This window comes from Salmo salar, chromosome 06 (genome assembly GCF_965601325.2).
Source record: "Salmo salar chromosome 06, fSalSal1, whole genome shotgun sequence".
In the NCBI taxonomy this organism is placed as follows: Eukaryota; Metazoa; Chordata; class Actinopteri; order Salmoniformes; family Salmonidae; genus Salmo; species Salmo salar.
The window spans coordinates 49,168,092-49,188,019 of NC_138296.1; the positions used below are offsets into that span (position 1 = coordinate 49,168,092).

A 19,928-nucleotide genomic window follows, 5' to 3' on the forward strand; every position below is an offset into this window, starting at 1 on the left:
GGGATTAAAGACAGAAGATGCAAACAGAACGAGATCATATTAAATCATCATCTCTCACTCCCTCTCTCACAGACACACACACGCAGACACACACACAGAGAGAGAGAGAGAGAGAGAGAGAGAGAGAGAGAGAGAGAGAGAGAGAGAGAGAGAGAGAGAGAAACAAACAAGGAAACAGCAGTTTTGTGATTAACAAACAAACATTGTAGGCCTTCCCTTAGTCCATAAAAGTGCCATTAGTTAAATATTGGTGTTTATAAAGACATAAAGAGCACTACTGCATTCATTGTAAAGTTAAGAGGTCAATATTATCTCTCTCTCTCTCTCCTACTCGTTTGAGCCTATGAGTTACATTTTTTTTATCCCACTTAGGACAATGTGCCTCCTATGAAGGAAAACTCGAAACATGATGAGAGGGTGAAGTGGAGCACACAAAAGAGAAATCCGGTCTTGCGGTTCACTAGGCAAAACTTTCCCAAATTCATTCACTTCAACTCTTAATTTAGCGAGATACCCTTTCACTTTTTGTTCATCCTTTCAATCCTCACTATTTAAATTAATCCGCAGATATGGGATCAGAACACAAACCACATTCTGACTGGAGGAAATTTGCAATATACTGTCAACAGGTAAGTCAACAACATGCTATCATTTGATCATTGCTTCAGGCTTCAATTAATTAATTATTTTCAGGATTATATTCAACTAACAATGACCATCTGCTGCAGATCATCTAACTACCCTAAGAATGGCAATTCAGATTATCATTTGGATGAGCGCCTTCCTCTGCCTCGTGCAAGTTTTGTCGATGCCCATGCCTTGCCAGCTAAAAGGACAGCTGGTGCGAACAACCCAAAACCTACTGAGAGATATGGTACAATTTTTAAATTACTTTTGACTTGAGATGTATTATCCAACGATGTTTAACTGAATAGCTCAACGTGAAACATGTGTTTTCTCTTTCTTTCAGGGGGGTCATTTTCCTGTGGAGTGCCTGCAGGACAATGTCTTCATGGAATTCCCAGCCACCGCATTTGCAACCTCCGGCGGGCCACAGGTAAGGGCAAGCGATCATATCCAAGTGTTCTTTACAGCATGAAAGCGTATTTGCAACCGTTAGGATCAGAAAGTAGAAAACTTTAAACTGCTAATTATGTTATTTGAAATGATTGTTATTGTCTGTTTCAGTTGAGCAGCAGTGGTGCTAAGGCTCTTTATGAGACATTGAAGAACATCGACACATTGTTTGGAACTGACGAACTGCCGACAATGTGGGACCAACAGAAGTTGGAGTATTTTCAGAACATTGTCTACCGTCAGATTGAAGAGAGCAAATGTGTGAGTACCTACCTATGCCTATACAGATAGCTTAACTGTTTAAGTCTGGTATGGTGATGTTTGAATTATTTTCTTCTTGTGTCAGATGATGGGGAGTGTGGATACACGTGATTATCTAGTCAGGGAAAAGGCGCTGAATACATACTTTAGGAACATCGCGGCTGTCCTAAAATAAAAAGTAGGGTGCAAGAAAATACACTATAATGGATACATTTGAATTATTATTCATCGCCTGCCTCTTTCTTCCTTTCTGGCAGATGATGAGCAGTGTGGATACAAGTGATTATCCCATCAGGGCAGAGGGCCTGAAGACATACTTTGGGAACATTGCAGCAGTCCTAAAAGAAAAGGTAGAATATAGGTTGAAATCAAATAGACACATTGTTTTGATAATATCTCTACATAGGACAATATTACCCTACATTGCCCTAACAGTTTATTTTCATTTTCACAGAATTTCAGTTACTGCGCCTGGGAAGTGGTTCGAAAAGAACTCCTGTACACCCTAGAATTCATCCTGAAACACAACTCTGATAGCCTTCTGTGGTCCAATAGAACATGAATTTGAACTTGCAGATCTTTTTTACTATTATAGATTGGCTGTGTACAGGTACAGTGATCGGTAAGCTGCTCTGATAGCTGATGCTTAAAGTTAGAGAGGGAGATATAAGACTCCAGCTTCAGTGATTTTAGCAAATAATTCCACTCATTGGCAGCAGAGAACTGGAAGGAAAGGCGACCAAATGAAGTGTTGGCCTTGGGGATGACCAGTGAAATATACCTGCTGGAGGGCACGCTACGGGTGGGTGTTGCAATGGTGACCAGTGAGCTGAGATAAGGCGGGGCTTTACCTTGCAAATACTTACAGATGACCTGGAGCCAGTGGGTTTGGCGACGAATATGTAGCGAGGGCCAGTCAACGAGAGCACACAGGTCGCAGTGGTGGGTAGTATATGGGGCTTTGGTGACAAAACAGATGGCACTGTGATAGACTGCATCCAATTTGTTGAGTAGAGTGTTGGAGGCAATTTTGTAAATGACATCCCCGAAGTCAAGGATCAGTAGGATAGTCAGTTTTACAAGGGTATGTTTGGCAGCATGAGTGAAAGAAGCTTTGTTGTGAAATAGGAAGCCAATTCTAGATTTCATTTTGGATTGGAGATGCTTAATGTGAGTCTGGAAGGAGAGTTTACAGTCTAACCAGACACTTAGGTATTTGTATTTTTTTTACCTTTATTTAACTAGGCAAGTCAGTTAAGAACAAATTCTTATTTTCAATGACAGCCTTGGGAACAGTGGGTTAACCTGTTATGGTATAGGGGGCAGTATTTTCACGGCCGGTTAAAAAACATACCCGATTTAATCTGGTTACTACTCCTGGCCAGAAACTAGAATATGCATATAATTAGTAGATTTGGATAGAAAACACTCTAAAGTTTCTAAAACTGTATGAATGGTGTCTGTGAGTATAACAGAACTCATATGTCAGGCCAAAACCTGAGAAGATTCCATACAGGAAGTGCCCTGTCTGACAATTTGTTTTCCTTCTGTTGCATCTCTATCGAAAATACAGCATCTGTGCTGTAACGTGACATCTTCTAAGGCTTCTATTGGCTCTCAGAAGGCGCCAGAAAGTGGAATGAGGTGTCTGCTGTCTCTGGGCGAAGAACAGCAGGAGTATTTGTTAGTGGTCAGCCTGGGAACAGTGACACTGGAGATGCGCGTTCATGAGAATTCTCAATTTTTTTCTTTCAGCCTTTGAATGAATACAACGTCGCCTGGTTGGAATATTATCGATATTTTACGAGAAAAATAGCATAAATATTGATTTTAAACAGCGTTTACATTTACATTTAAGTCATTTAGCAGACGCTCTTATCCAGAGCGGCTTACAAATTGGTGCATTCACCTTATGATGTCCAGTGGAACAACCACTTTACAATAGTGCATCTAAATCTTTTAGGGGGGGGGGGGGGGTTAGAAGGATTACTTTATCCTATCCTAGGTATTCCTTAAAGAGGTGGGGTTTCAGGTGTCTCCGGAAGGTGGTGATTGACTCACTTCGACATGCTTCGAAGTATGGTAATGGCATATTTTGACATTTTTAGTCACGAAATGCGCTCGCGCGTCACCCTTCGGATAGTGACCTGAATGCACGAACAAAACAGAGCTATTTCAATATAACTATGGATTATTTGGAACCAAAACAGCATTTGTTGTTGAAGTAGAAGTCCTGCGAGTGCATTCTGACGAAGAACAGCAAAGGTAATCCAATTTATCTAATATTAATTATGAGTTTAGTGAGCACCAAACTTGGTGGGTGTCAAATTAGCTAGCCTGTGATGGCCGAGCTATCTACTCAGAATATTGCAAAATGTGCTTTCGCCGAAAGCTATTTTAAAATCTGACACCGCGATTGCATAAAGGAGTTCTGTATCTATAATTCTTAAAATAATTGTTATGTATTTTGTGAACGTTTATCGTGAGTAATTTAGTAAATTCACCGGAAGTATGCGGTGGGTATGCTAGTTCTGAACATCACATGCTAATTTAAAAAGCTGTTTTTTGATATATGAACTTGATTGAACAAAACATGCATGTATTGTATAACATAATGTCCCAGGAGTGTCATCTGATGAAGATCATCAAAGGTTAGTGCTGCATTTAGCTGTGGTTTTGGTTTTTGTGACATATATGCTTGCTTTGAAAATGGCTGTGTGATTATTTTTGGCAGGGTACTTTCCTGACATAATCTAATGTTTTGCTTTCGCTGTAAAGCCTTTTTGAAAATCGGACAACGTGGTTCGATTCAGTAGAAGTGTATCTATAAAATGGTCCTATGTTTGAGAACTTTGTCTTATGACATTTTGTGGTTTATATTTGGCGCTTTGATTTGTCACTGGCTGTTGAATTGTGTGGGATGATTTCGTCCTACCTCCCCTAGAGAGGTTAACTGCCTTGTTCAGGGGCAGAAGAACAGATTTTTCCCTTGTCAGCTCAGCGATTCGATCTTGCAACCTTTCGATTACTAGTCCAACACTCTAACCACTAGGATAACTGTTGTCCACATATTCTAAGTCAGATCCGTCCAGAGTAGTGATGCTAGTCGGGCAGTAGGGTGCGGCAGCAATCGGTTGAAGAGCATGCACTTAGTTTTACTAGCAATTAAAAGCAGTTGGAGGCCACGGAAGGAGTGTTGTATGGCGTTGAAGCTCATTTGGATGTTTGTTAGCAAAATGTCCATAGAAGGGCCAGATGTCTACAGAATGGTGTCGTCTGCGTAGAGGTGGATCAAAGAATCACCAGCAGCAAGTGCGAAATCATTGATATATACAGAGAAAAGAGTCGGCCCGAGAATTGAACCTTGTGGCAACCCCATAGTGGACATTAAGATTTGTATTAAACATGCTCAGGAAATGTTCACACATTGCAGTACAATTAGTCTTATAGCCTACTAATCCATAAAGGAAAGACATTTTACCTGTTTTAATGGATCTTCTCAAAATGTTGTTATATTCAAATGCATTTTTTCAATTAAGTGTGTTTTATCACTGGACAGGTCTGGCCTGTGTTGAACAGTGTATTTTGAGCACCTGTGCAACTTCCATTCCTACCATGGAGATACTATTACATTATTAGAATTCCTAATTCTATGGTTCCAACCCATCTATGAAACTGCGTTCCACAATCAACAACGTAATAGGAGCAATATTAGCAGAATAGACTAAAAAGGTGCACAGTGAATTCACTTACCCAGGCCCAGCTCATTTAATCCCTACCATTCTGTTGCTGAGTTGCCATAATGCTTCAGCAAATGTACATTATCTCAGGGGCATTGGAAGACAACATGTAAGTATGTCCCTCTTACTGCACTGAATGATCCTACAGCTATTGTATGCAGTAATCATATTCCTATGTACCAGAGTTCTACTGTTAGCACTGAGGTGGTGTACCCTAGCAGGAAGTCAACCGTGTGCAGCTCACCCTGCACTAACATAAATAACACAAGCATGTCTACCTCTGCCAAGCTTCCCAGTAAAGCAAGAAAAACAATCAAGCATCACAGAAAAGTGTTACAAATAGCCCACGTTAACTTTGTAGTATAAGAAACATGGTTGCTGAAATCAATAATTTGCTTGTAACGGAGGACATTCATATTCTGACAATCTCTGAAACTCACTTAGATAATACCTTTGATGACACAGTGGTAGCAACACATGGTTATTAGACCTACAGAGATGACAGAAATGCCAAAGGTGGATGTGTGGCTGTTAATATTCAGAACCACATTCCTGTAAAGCTTAGAGAGGATCTCATGTTAAATGTTGTTGAAGTAATATGGCTACAGGTTCATCTGCCTCACATGAAGCCCATTCTGGTGGGAAGCTGCTATAGACCACCAAGTGCTAACAGTCAGTATCTGGATAACATGTATGAAATGCTTGACAATGTATGTGATATCAATAGAGAGGTATATTTTCTAGGTGATTTAAATATTGACTGGCTTTCATCAGACTGCCCACTCAAGAGAAAGCTTCAAACTGGTAACTAGTGCCTGGAACCTGGTTCAGGTTATCAATCAACCTACCCGGGTAGTTACAAACAGCACAGGAATGAAATCATCATCATGTATTGATCACATCTTTACTAATACTGCAGAAATTTGTTTAAAAGCAGTTTCCAAATCCATCGGATGTCGTGATCACAATATAGGAGCCATATTTAGGAAAACCAGAAGATCCAACGGCTGGGCCTAATATAGTGCTTAATAGGTCATACAATAAGATTTGTAGCGATTCCTATGTTGTTGATTTAAATAATATTTGTTGGTTCGTGATGTGTAATGAGGAGCAACCAGACCTGCCTTCATTTTGCCTGACCCCAGGAAGAGTAGCTGCTGTCTCAGCAGCAGCTAATGGGGATCCATAATACATACAAATTCAAGCAGTGAGGTAAAATGGCCGAACTTTAGACTTCATTTAACACTATCAGTCTCTCTATTAATAACATCTATTTTTATTTCAAGAATGTGCAATGTAAACGCTGAACAGCCATATGTTTCAAATTACAGTGCCTGATTAACTACAGACTAAATGTGTGAGGAAAATGTGGTCTCTGTGAAACACCTATTGAAACAATGGTTCGTCAAAAAACGTTTTTGGTTAACCCTACACAGAATTTGCAAGTGTGGTGTGAAATGTCCACACTTTGAACATAGTTATATTGAGCATGGCCCTCATTTCATAAGACAGAGAGAGCCCTGCACCATTATATTATAGACTTATTTGTTTTTGATATTCAATATTTCCTGCTGAATAATTGCTTACTGTTATCATGAAATGAATGCATTGCTCCAATGTAACTCTTTGCATAGACATGTATGAAAACTGTTCACTTTCATTACGTTTTTTTTAATTAATTTCGGCAGGGTAGCCTAGTGGTTAGAGCGTTGGACTAGTAACCGAAAAGTTGCAAGTTCGAATCCCCGAGCTGACAAGGTTAAAATCTGTCGTTCTGCCCCTGAACAAGGCAGTTAACCCACTGTTCCTAGGCCGTCATTGAAAATAAGAATTTGTTCTTAACTGACTTGCCTAGTTAAATAAAGGTTAAAAAAATAGCATAATTAAGAATCACCCACTGAAAATGGGGGCTTATCAAGATAATTCTTCACAGTGTTTTCCCTGTACACCTAAACAAAACCGAATGATAAAAAAACGGGGCATATAAGAAGACAATGAAAGCTCTTACAATATTCGATGATGACTTGTCTTACTCAAGAAAGCAAAAAAGACACCATGTTTGTATGCAGCTTTATTAACTCAATGATTGTTGTTGTTTTTTTTACAATGTATGCAAACTGATATGTGAAACTTATTGATGCCAAAATAACAAGTAAAACAGGCAACAACAAAAAAAGTTAAACAAATGTTTACTTTTTGTTGTTGTGGTTAAACAGGTGGGGCACGCTCGGAAAACCGGTCGCCACTGTGTGGGTCTAATATCAAATGCTCTCGAATAGAGGATAAATTAATCTGAGCAAATTCTACATCACCACAAATAGGATGCATTTTGCTGCCACAAATCACTAATGAAACTGCAAACTTCCAACCGCCGTTGTGGTGTCATAGGACGCGTTGGCACAGCACGCGTTGGCACAGCACCTGCTGTGGTTGAGTTGAGTGAGAAAAAAAAATATATATACACATTGTGTGCTATCCAGGAACACAGCACATGCGCAGTGGAGGTCCGCGACAACCTAGTGCAGTTCAAGAAATTCCTCGACAGCAGAGTCAAGCCATGAGGAAGAAGAGGTCTGTTGGAGAACCACATAATCATCATTGGAGACATGTGACATGTTTCTGAGCCCATCTAATAGATTGATAGCTGATATAATTACTGAATTAATGATTTATTTATAAACATTTACATAATTTAGCAGACGCTCTTATCCAGAGCGACTTACAAATGGTGCATTCACCATATGATATCCAGTGAAACAACCACTTTACAGAAGTACATCTATATCTTTTTGGGGGGGGAGGGTAGGGGGGAGGGTTAGAAGGATTACTTAATCCTATCCCAGGTATTCCTTAAAGAGGTGGGGTTTCAGGTGTCTCCGGAAGGTGGTGATTGACTCCGCTGTCCTGGCGTCGTGAGGGAGCTTGTTCCACCATTGGGGTGCCAGAGCAGCGAACTGTTTTGACTGGGCTGAGCGGGAACTGTGCTTCCGCAGAGGTAGGGAGAGGAGCAGGCCAGAGGTGGATGAACGCAGTGCCCTTCTTTGGGTGTAGGGACTGATCAGAGCCTGAAGGTACGGAGGTGCCGTTCCCCTCACAGCTCCGTAGGCAGGCACCATGGTCTTGTAGCAGATGCGAGCTTCAACTGGAAGCCAGTGCAGTGTGCGGAGGAGCGGGGTGTCGTGAGAGAACTTGGGAAGGTTGAACACCAGACGGGCTGCTGCATTCTGGATGAGTTGTAGGGGTTTAATGGCACAGGCAGGGAGCCCCGCCAACAGCGAGTTGCAGTAATCCAGACGGGAGATGACAAGTGCCTGGATTAGGACCTGCGCCGCTTCCTGTGTGAGGCAGGGTCGTACTCTGTGAATGTTGTAGAGCATGTACCTACAGGATCGGGTCACCACCTTGATGTTAGCGGAGAACGACAGGGTGTTGTCCAGGGTCACGCCAAGGCTCTTAGCACTCTGGGAGGAAGACACAATGGAGTTGTCAACCGTGATGGCGAGATCATGGAACGGGCAGTCCTTCCCCGGGAGGAAGAGCAGCTCTGTCTTGCTGAGGTTCAGCTTGAGGTGGTGATCCGTCATCCACACTGATATGTCTGCCAGACATGCAGAGATGCGATTCGCCACCTGGTTATCAGAAGGGGGAAAGGAGAAGATTAATTGTGTGTTGTCTGCGTAGCAATGATAGGAGAGACCATGTGAGGATATGACAGAGCCAAGTGACTTGGTGTATAGGGAGAATAGGAGAGGGCCTAGAACTGAGCCCTGGGGGACACCAGTGGTGAGAGCACGTGGTGCGGAGACGGATTCTCGCCACGCCACCTGGTAGGAGCGACCTGTCAGGTAGGACGCAATCCAAGAGTGAGCCGCGCCGGAGATGCCCAACTCGGAGAGGGTGGAGAGGAGGATCTGATGGTTCACAGTATCAAAGGCAGCAGATAGGTCTAGAAGGATGAGAGCAGAGAGAAAGTTAGCTTTAGCAGTGCGGAGAGCCTCCGTGACACAGAGAAGAGCAGTCCCAGTTGAATGACCAGTCTTGAAACCTGACTGATTTGGATCAAGAAGGTCATTCTGAGAGAGATAGCAAGAGAGCTGGCCAAGGACGGCACGCTCAAGAGTTTTGGAGAGAAAAGAAAGAAGATATACTGGTCTGTAGTTGTTGACATCGGAGGGATCGAGTGTAGGTTTTTTGAGAAGGGTTGCAACTCTTGCTCTCTTGAAGACGGAAGGGACGTAGCCAGCGGTCAAGGATGAGTTGATGAGCGAGATGAGGTAAGGGAGAAGGTCTCCGGAAATGGTCTGGAGAAGAGAGGAGGGGATAGGGTCAAGCGGGCAGGTTGTTGGGCGGCCGGCCATCACAAGTCGCAAGATTTCATCTGGAAAGAGAGGGGAGAAAGAGGTCAAAGCATAGGGTAGGGCAATGTGAGCAGGACCAGCGGTGTCGTTTGACTTAACAAACGAGAATCGGATGTCGTCAACCTTCTTTTCAAAATGGTTGACAAAGTAATCCGCAGAGAGGGAGGAGGGGGGGAGGGGGAGGAGGATTCAGGAGGGAGGAGAAGGTGGCAAAGAGCTTCCTAGTGTTAGAGGCAGATGCTTGGAATTTAGAGTGGTAGAAAGTGGATTTAGCAGCAGAAACAGAGGAAGAAAATGTGGAGAGGAGGGAGTGAAAAGATGCCAGGTCAGCAGGGAGGCTAGTTTTCCTCCATTTCCGCTTGGCTGCCCGGAGCCCTGTTCTGTGAGCTTGCAATGAGTCGTCAAGCCACGGAGCAGGAGGCGAGGACCGAGCCGGCCGGGAGGATAGGGGACATAGAGAGTCAAAGGATGCAGAAAGGGAGGAGAGGAGGGTTGAGGAGGCAGAATCAGGAGATAGGATGGAAGAGGAGAGAGTAGCAGGAGAGAGAGAGCGAAGGTTGCGGCGGCGCAATACCATCTGAGTAGGGGCAGAGTGAGTAGTGTTGGAGGAGAGCGAGAGGGAAAAGGATACAAGGTAGTGGTCGGAGACTTGGAGGGGAGTTGCAGTGAGATTAGTAGAAGAACAGCATCTAGTAAAGATGAGGTCAAGCGTATTGCCTGCCTTGTGAGTAGGGGGGGACGGTGAGAGGGTGAGGTCAAAAGAGGAGAGGAGTGGAAAGAAGGAGGCAGATAGAAATGAATCAAAGGTAGACGTAGGGAGGTTAAAGTCACCCAGAATTGTGAGGGGTGAGCCATCCTCAGGAAAGGAACTTATCAAGGCATCAAGCTCATTGATGAACTCTCCAAGGGAACCTGGAGGGCGATAAATGATAAGGATGTTATGCTTGAATGGGCTAGTGACTGTGACAGCATGGAATTCAAAGGAGGAGATAGACAGATGGGTCAGGGGAGAAAGAGAGAATGTCCACTTGGGAGAGATCAGGATTCCAGTGCCACCATCCCACTGACCAGATGCTCTCGGGGTATGCGAGAACACGTGGTCAGACGAGGAGAGAGCAGTAGGAATAGCAGTGTTTTCTGTGGTAATCCATGTTTCCGTCAGCACCAAGAAGTCGAGGGACTGGAGGGTAGCATAGGCTGAGATGAACTCTGCCTTGTTGGCCGCAGACCGGCAGTTCCAGAGGCTGCCGGAGACCTGGAACTCCACGTGGGTCGTGCGCGCTGGGACCACCAGGTTAGAGTGGCAGCGGCCATGCGGTGTGAAGCGTTTGTGTGGCCTGTGCAGAGAGGAGAGAACAGGGATAGACAGACACATAGTTGACAGGCTACAGGAGAGGCTACGCTAATGCAAAGGAGATTGGAATGAAAATTAACTAAACAACTGGGGAAGCGAGAGAGCAGGGCCTCCCTCACTAACCATTCACTGAAACACTCAAATATAACTTTTCCAACTTCCACTTTAGAAATTATAATTGATGTAAACTACAGTGGTTCAATGTTTCCAGGAATAGGCTCAAACTTAGTTTATTCAGCTAGATAACTTGGTACAGTATTCTTCCGTGAAACCCACCCAGTGCACCGTGTCCTATGACGCCGTAGCTAACTAGCATGCTAGCATCCAATAACACACGGTTAGCACTAATACACAATGTTAGCACCAATACTTGGTTACAACAAACTACCAATGGATCATTCGTGTCCGTGTCTAGTTCCTTTCATAACGCAGAAGTAATTAAACATTGGCTAGCTAACACAAAGTCAGTCCTGCTAGCTACACAAGTGGACTACACAACTCGAAAGTTCAGAAAGTTAAGCTTACGTTGCAAAAATCTTATTGACTAAAAATGATACAGTACTGCTAGCTGTAGAGTTGGCTAGCTAGCGGTGGCTGCGTTTACCTTTATCTTTTATACAGAGACAACTACGTAGCTAGCTAACATTACACTAATCAAATCGTTCCGTTGTAATGTATTTAGTTTCAACAGTACTGCTAGTTGGTAAAGTTGGCTAGCTAGCAGTGGCTGTGGTGTTGTGGTGTTGACGCTGTTTGGAAAATGGCGCGAACGAACGAATACAGCTTGCTAGCTAACCTTGTTAGTTTCTCAAAGTTAGTTTCTCAAAGCTACACCTACACCTTTAGCTACACCTTTATCCTTGATGCAAAGACAACTATATAGCAACTATGTAGCTAGCTAGCTAACATTACACTAATCAAATCATTCCGTTGTAATGTAATGTAATGAAACATTACATTGGTTGACTGACATTTATATGTGAAGGCTATGTATTTATTCCTTTACAATAAAATCAAATAATTATTCTCTCATCATTTTTATTAATTCATTAATATATTCAGTCATTCATCCTTTAATTCTTTCATGCATTCATTTGTTTATAGACTGACTTTTGCAAAGGAACAATCTGCTGTTCAAACAACACCAAAGCGGGACTGAACCACTATTTTTCTCAATAGCTGAGGATTGGGGTTGGAGAAAAGTAACCATTGTCAAAGAACTAAGGATGAAAGGAATGTCCATCTATGAGATTAAAGTTATGGGTTAGTTTGAACTACATTTGGAAGCTATACAGTGTTTTGTTTTTTCATTTACATGGTTTCAAACAATGGCATAAACATTTCTAATTTTGGCTTCTGATGAGGTAAGACAGTAGTTGAACTAAATAATGAGGATTTTAAAATTGATTAACCTACGATAATGTTATCACAACACATTGGCAAATTGGTTTATTCTTGTAGGCCTGCTAGTCTCTCCGAACGACGAAATATTCAAATATTCATGCTAGCCTTGAAATGGATGAGTATCTACCTAACACTGTTCTGTTCTGCTTATACACGGCAGCATCCGTGCGGGTGGACACAGTTCATGCGCTAGTGCGCTATTTCTGCACCTGTCCGCTATTTGGTGTGCATAATTTGATGCTCAATATATCTAATTATTACACCTATATTTATTTTATTGTATTATAGCACATTTTATGTAACCAATGCTTTCACTCTCTGTACCACAATGTTTCATTTATGGATACTATTCCAATACAGTTCACTTTTTGATATTGATATGACTTTATTTCAGGTTGGACAATTTCCAGTTCTGTGTCTAAAAGAAAAGTCGAGCTCATGTTTCCAGAGCATGTTTACAAGAACACACAGGTAAGATACTGAAGACTATCATGTAGCAAGATTTGGATAGATTAAACTAGAGTGTAGGATGTTATTGCAATTTTAAAATGATAAATTGGAAGTTTAACCATGGAATTTATGAGACATCCTAATGCCTAAAACCTTGTTTTCTTTTATACAGGGCGAGGACGTCTCTGTGGTTGCATTAGAGGCTTTGGAATAAATGGCCCAGTTATTTAACAGCCTGACTCCTGTCACATGGAACAAAGAAACACGGAACCTGTTCAAAAACAGGTGAACGAGTTCCGTTAAAAACCTGTTGAGGACAGACGTTCCGCTAGCGGAACCCCGTTCCACCTGCGAAACCCCTAGCCAACAGCCAACAGCGTCGCACGGCGCGAAATACAATACCAACTAAAATACCACAATTCAATTTTCTCAAAAATCAACTATTTTACACCATTTTAAAGACTCTCGTTAATCTAACCACATTGTCCGATTTCAAAAAGGCTTTACATCGAAAGCAAAACATTAGATTATGTTCGGAGAGTACATAGACACAAATAATCACACACCCATTTTCCAAGCAAGCATATATGTCACATAAACCCAAACCACAGCTAAATGCAGCACTAACCTTTGATGATCTTCATCAGATGACACTCCTATGACATTATGTTATACAATACATGCATGTTTTGTTCAATCAAGTTCATATTTATATCAAAAAACAGCTTTTTACATTAGCATGTGATGTTCAGAACTAGCATACCCACCGAAAACTTCCGGTGAATTTACTAAAATTACTCATGATAAACGTTCACAAAATACATAACAATTATTTTAAGAATTATAGATACAGAACTCCTTTATGCAATCGCGGTGTCAGATTTTAAAATAGCTTTTCGGCAAAAGCACATTTTGCAATATTCTGAGTACATAGCTCGGCCATCACGGCTAGCTATTTTGACACCCACCAACTTTGGGACAACCTAAACTCAGAATTACTATTAGAAAAATTGGATTACCTTTGCTGTTCTTCGTCAAAATGCACTCCCAGGACTTCTACTTCAACAACAAATGTTGTTTTGGTTCGAAATAATCCATAGTTATATTCAAATAGCTCCGTTTTGTTCGTGTGTTCAGGTCACTATCCGAAGGGTGATTCGCAAGCGCATTTAGTGACAACAAAAATCTAAATATTGCATTACCGTACTTAGAAGCATGTCAAACGCTGTTTAAAATCAATTTTTATGCTATTTTTCTCGTAAAATAGCGATAATATTCCAACCGGGCAACGTTGTATTTATTCAAAGGCTGAAAGAAAAAATTGAGTAGTCTCGTGACCGCGCATCTCCAGTGTCACTGTCCCCAGGCAGACCACTTACAAATTATCCTGCTGTTCTTCGCCCAGAGACAGCAGACACCTCATTCCACTTTCTGGTGGCTTTAGAGAGCCAATGGAAGCCTTAGAAAATGTCACGTTACAGCACAGATGCTGTATTTTTTATAGAGATGCAACAGAAGGACAACAAATTGTCAGACAGGGCACTTCCTGTATGGAATCTTCTCAGGTTTTGGCCTGACATATGAGTTCTGTTATACACAGACACCATTCAAACAGTTTTAGAAACTTTAGAGTGTTTTCTATCCAAATCTACTAATTATATGCATATTCTAGTTTCTGGGCAGGAGTAGTAACCAGATTAAATCGGGTACATTTTTTATCCGGCCGTGAAAATACTGCCCCCTAGCCCCAACAGTAGTTAAGAAATTGGAGGGATGCGTAAGTATGATCCCTCATGTTGTAGCCTAAATTATATTTGGGGGGCAGACAATAATTGGCATAGATCTTTAATTTGTGATTTAATCGAAGGAATATATTTTTTTTTCAGTACTTTTCTTAATTAACTACAACCTTCAATTTCAAAACAGAACCACACCAGTCCCTTTTTGGCCAATAGAAATGTAGCATTTCAGGATACACTTTCTATGCACCCAATGTACTTTCTGGTGAAAAAACATTGTGAAACATTATCGTTCCACTGTTTAACTGTATCATAGACATTTTCTAATATCACATTGCAAACATCCTACATGTAGCCTCTTTCAATTCAATAAATGTATTTTTACAGGTTCATTTTTGTTAGTCAACAAATCAAATTATTGTATCTGGAGGGGTAGAGGACCAGTGTTAGCGATTAAGAATGGCAGACACACTAGTATAGAATGACATTATTTATGTTATTTCATCCAACGCAGGTGCATATTCAAGATCAACCAAGATAAGGGGTACAAAGTGGGGAAGAATTCAAGAAAGCAGCACGCAATCAATCCAAAAGTTACTTCTCTGATCTCAAACAATGCAGACTATGAATGGAGGGAGTAGCCTTGCGCACGCACACATACAGGGACTTAAATCCACCGACTGCAGCACGCAGTCAAGAAACAAGCAGATGATAAAAAACACTTGACCAAAATCTTAGAACTGAATGTTTTTACATTAGCATGTTGTAAGTTGCTTTAAAGTGAATGTTTGACATAGTATATGTAAAGTTTGAGTTCAATAAATATTTTTGCATTAGGAGCGACATTCCTTGGCCACCACACATCTCCCATCCCCCCATATACAGTTGAAGTCGGAAGTTTACATACACTTAGGTTGGAGCCATTAAAATTAATTTTTTATCCACTCCACAAATTTCTTGTTAACAAACTATAGTTTTGGCAAGTCAGTTAGGACATCAACTTTATGCATGACAAGTCATTTTTTCAACTATTGTTTACAGACAGATTATTTCACTTATAATGAACTACATAACAATTCCAGTGGGTCAGAAGTTTACATACACTAAGCTGAATGTGCCTTTAAACAGCTTGGAAAATTCCAGAAAATTATGTCATGGCTTTAGAAGCTTCTGATAGGCTAATTGACATCATTTGAGTCAATTGGAGGTGTACCTGTGGATGTATTTCAAGGCCTACCTTCAAACTCAGTGCCTCTTTGCTTGACATCATAGGAAAATCAAAAGAAATCAGCCAAGACCTCAGATAAAACGTTAATCTGTACAAACAATAGTACGCAAGTATAAACACCATGGGACGACGCAGCCGTCATAGCGCTCAGGAAGGACACACGTTCTGTCTCCTAGAGATGAACATACTTTGGTGCGAAAGGTGCAAATCAATCCCAGAACAACAGCAAAGGACCCTGTGAAGATGCTGGAGGAAACAAGTACAAAAGTATCTATATCCACACTAAAACGAGCCCTATATCGACATAACCTGAAAGGCCGCTCAGCAAAGAAGAAGCCACTGCTCCAAAACCGCCATAAAAAAGCCAGCCTACGCTTTGCAGCTGCACATGGGGACAAAGATCATACTTTTTGGAGAAATGTCCTCTAGTCTGATGAAACAAAAATAGACCTGTTTGTCCATAATGACCATCGTTATGTTTGGAGGAAAAAGGGGGAGGCTTGCAAGCCGAAGAACACCATCCCAACCGTGAAGCACGGGGGTGGCATCATCATGTTGTGGGGATGCTTTGCTGCAGGAGGGACTAGTGCACTTCACAAAATAGATGGCATCCTGAAGAAGGAAAATTATGTGGATTTATTGAAGCAACATCTCAAGACATCAGTCAGGAAGTTAAAGCTTGGTCGCAAATGGTTCTTCCAAATGGACAATGACCCCAAGCATACTTCCAAAGTTGTGGCAAAATGGCTTAAGGACAACAAAGTCAAGGTATTGGAGTGGCCATCACAAAGCCCTGACCTCAATCCTATAGAAAAATTGTGGGCAGAACTGAAAAAGCATGTGGGAGCAAGGAGGCCTACAAACCTGACTCAGTTACACCGGCTCTGTCAGGAGGAATGGGCCAAAATTCACCCAACTTATTGTGGGAAGCTTGTGGAAGGCTACCCGAAAAGTTTGACCCGTTAAACAATTTAAAGGCAATGCTTCCAAATACTAATTGAGTGTATGTACACTTCTGACCCACTGGGAATGTGATGAAAGAAGTAAAAGCTGAAATACATCAGTCTCTCTCCCATATTATTCCGACATTTCACATTCTTAAAATAAAGTCGTGATCCTAACTGACCTATGATAGCGAATTCTTACTAGGATTAAATGTCAGGTATTGTGAAAAACTGAGTTTAAATGTATTTGGCTAATGTGTATGTAAACTTCCGACTTCAACTGTAGTTGTGGGTTAGGACGACAGAATAATAACTTGACCTAAATTGTATAACCAAAATGTCAAAATACTGATATATTTTGGCTTAAAAAAAATGCTTTAATTGAATTTGAATTTCCTGTTTGACACCGTAACTGTCAAGCTTTGAAAAATTAAAGGAAAGCCGCACACTAGGAGTTCAGATGCAATACTTTAATAACCTAATATCTAATAATAATTATATAATTTTATAATAACCTAATAATAATGTACTGACCAGGTGTCCGTGGGCATGCGCACAGACGAGATGCCAGACGGGGTAAGAAGAAACGACTACCAGAGGCAGAGGGGACCATTCACACGGTCCCAGAACCCACGGGACTGAGTGTCTTTAATTTATCAAGCAAGATATTGAGCCCTGCCCATGTCTCCTTGCTTAATAATTAAGGGTTATAATTTGTCCCTACAACTCAGTGCAACGATATTGATGTTAAGGTAGACATGTTTAAGTTGTTCAGAAACATCAGTTTAAGGGAATACTTTAGCTCCCCTAATCGTGATATTTATACTGGACATGTAGGTTGCTCACCTGCACATATTCCGACTCCTTTTAGAAGTAAGAGTTATTTCATACCTCCAGCCAATCGCAATCTCTCTATTGAGACATAATGCAGACTCGTTGAAAAATATGTTGTTCATCTCCTTAAGAACAAACAGGAGTAAATGTATTTCCATCATTTACCTTAGGATGAAAAACAAGCTTTGCTTGATTTACAATCCGATACGACAGTCCTTAAAGACACCAGCAGTATGATCTCTATTATTGAATCTCTTGATCCTCTCCCTGAGAATACTTTGTTAGTTGCTTTTGATGTTGAGTCGTTATACACAAATATTTCACACGAGGGCGGTATTGAAGCTGAGGAACATTTTCTTCTGCAATGTGACCCTAATGAACTACCTTCCAGTGCATGCATTATAACGTTGGCTGAAATAGTACTCACACAGAACTACTTCATGTTTCTAAATGATTTCTTTATTCAGACGAAGGGTACTGCTATGGGATCCCCCATGGCTTTTAACTATGCTGATTTGTATGTGGGTTACATGGAGAAACAGTCTATTTTCAATCCACTCAAAAATGTTTTTTTTTTTTTGCCTAACATTATTATATGGAAACGGTATATTGATGATATTTTTGTTCTATGGAGGGGTGATGCAAAACAGCTCCAAATGTCCCATGCTTGTCTTAACTCCTGTTCTGAGCATCTGAGATATACTATGCAATCTGACACACATCAAATCTGTTTCCTTGGTATTCTGATTTTTTGTGAAGATGTTCTATACACTGATCTTTACAGGAAACCTACTGATCGTAACAGTTTGTTGAGGGCTGATAGTTGTCACCCACTTCCCTTGAAAAACAGTTTGCCCTACAGCCAATTCTGTCGAATCAAAATAATTTGCAAAAAACTAATCAGATTTCAACAGAAACATGGCTGAGATGCAAAGAAAATTCAAGGAGAGGGGGTACAAAAATGGTCTGATTAATACTGAAAATGTACTGAAAATTCAAAACAAAAACAAGACATTACCTTTTTCAAGGTCAGTCTCGCAAAATAAGCATTCTTGCGTTCTAACTACCTGCTATTCAAAGTGCTCTGAACAATCGTTCATACACATTGGCACATTCAAAGATCCGATGACAGTATCAGTAACGTGTTTTCGGACCTTCCCTTGGTCATATTCTCGCGGGGCAGATATCTCAGCGATCAATATGTAAACTCTGATTTACCACGCCAAGATATCCCTGAACAACGTCTATTTGCGCCCCTACTGAATGGAAACTACAAGTGTAATGGCTGTGCTCAATGCAATGGCACTTATAAATGTAGATCCTTCAAACACCCCCAAACAGGGAAACAGATCCCAATCAAAGGTGTTATCACGTGCTCCACTTAGTTATTTATCTTATAACTTGTCCTTGTGGTAAAAATGATCTGGGTAAAACAAAGCGTGAATTAAAAGTACGAATCGCAGAGCATCATTAGGTGCAAAAACAGCTGCGACCCACTTTCTGGAAGCAAACCACTCGATTTCGTCCCTACGTTATATTGGCATCGAAAATGTCACCCTCCCTAGGAGAGGGGGTGACCTCGACAATTTATTGTTAAAACGAGAGGCTGCCTGGATCTTTAATTTAAAGACCCTTGCTCCCTTCGGTCTCAACGTAGACTTTGATCTGAAGCCATTCTTGTGATTATTGTGATTTTGCCTATTGTAAATGTTTGTAGGCTTATATAGCCAAATGGAATCTATGATCGTACGCTATCCATTTATGTTTTTTGTATGTTATTTTAATATATGAGAATTAACCAGCGATATCAGGCCACAGCCGGTCATGATTACAGACACCTGTGTGTGTCCTTTGACACTATATACGCTAGTCACCACGCAGTGTTTGTCATTGTACCCTGATGAAGACAGCTTTGTTATATCTAGCCTAGCTGTAGAAGAACGCACGTCTGCACGGTTTCACATTGTACATCACTCTGTCGTTTAATGACATGTGCCACTCATCCTGACAACCCATTCATCCATAAAGCAGCACACTGTCGTAAACCATAACAACGTACAGTATGACGTACAGCACGTCGTACCATACATAACATTTCCCCCCCCTTTCCAAAACCAGGGACTGGTACCATATATAAAATGTCCATAGGGCAAGAACCTAGAGTGATACCTGTAAGAAATAAAACATTAACCTTTAAACAGAAGGACTCTCCAAACTAACCAGTTCAGTCCATTAACCTGGAGGTTGACTAAGACACCTACCGGAGCCTAAGAATGAAAAGAGGTTAAGTAGTCCCCCAGATGAGCAGGGCGAGTTCGTGCCCGCATAGGCCTTTCTTCAACCGCCACCGCTTGTGGCTCTGGCCCTTGGGGAGCCCGTAGAGGCTGGGGCTCGGGTGGTAGTGGTGGGGGAGGTCCATCCGGTGGCGTCTCTGGCCTGCATGTCTGTTCTGTGTGCATTCGTATTCCTTGAGGAGCAGGGACTTTCCTGAGGCGGCTGGCGTGCCAGCGTGATCCATTGCTCAACATGAATGTGGCGG

At 41.5% G+C, this 19,928-nt stretch overlaps 1 protein-coding gene across 1 annotated transcript; it reads left to right on the forward strand.

Moving 5' to 3' along the window:
• Positions 1–748: 748 nt before the first annotated feature.
• Positions 749–1,900, forward strand: LOC106607528 (interferon alpha-7-like). Its single transcript, XM_014204559.1, has 5 exons — positions 749–874; positions 971–1,057; positions 1,189–1,338; positions 1,596–1,688; positions 1,793–1,900. The coding sequence occupies exons 1-5, from the start codon at positions 749–751 to the stop codon at positions 1,898–1,900; spliced, it is 564 nt and encodes a 187-aa protein (XP_014060034.1).
• Positions 1,901–19,928: the final 18,028 nt, after the last annotated feature.

What these genes read in the sequence shown, in the direction of transcription:
- LOC106607528 (XM_014204559.1), top strand. Translation starts at nt 749, where the DNA reads ATGGCAATTCAGATTATCATTTGGATGAGCGCCTTCCTCTGCCTCGTG. An exon ending in AAAACCTACTGAGAGATATG is followed by an intron (nt 875 to 970) that starts GTACAATTTTTA and finishes TCTTTCTTTCAG; the next exon opens with GGGGGTCATTTTCCTGTGGA. An exon ending in AGATTGAAGAGAGCAAATGT is followed by an intron (nt 1,339 to 1,595) that starts GTGAGTACCTAC and finishes CCTTTCTGGCAG; the next exon opens with ATGATGAGCAGTGTGGATAC.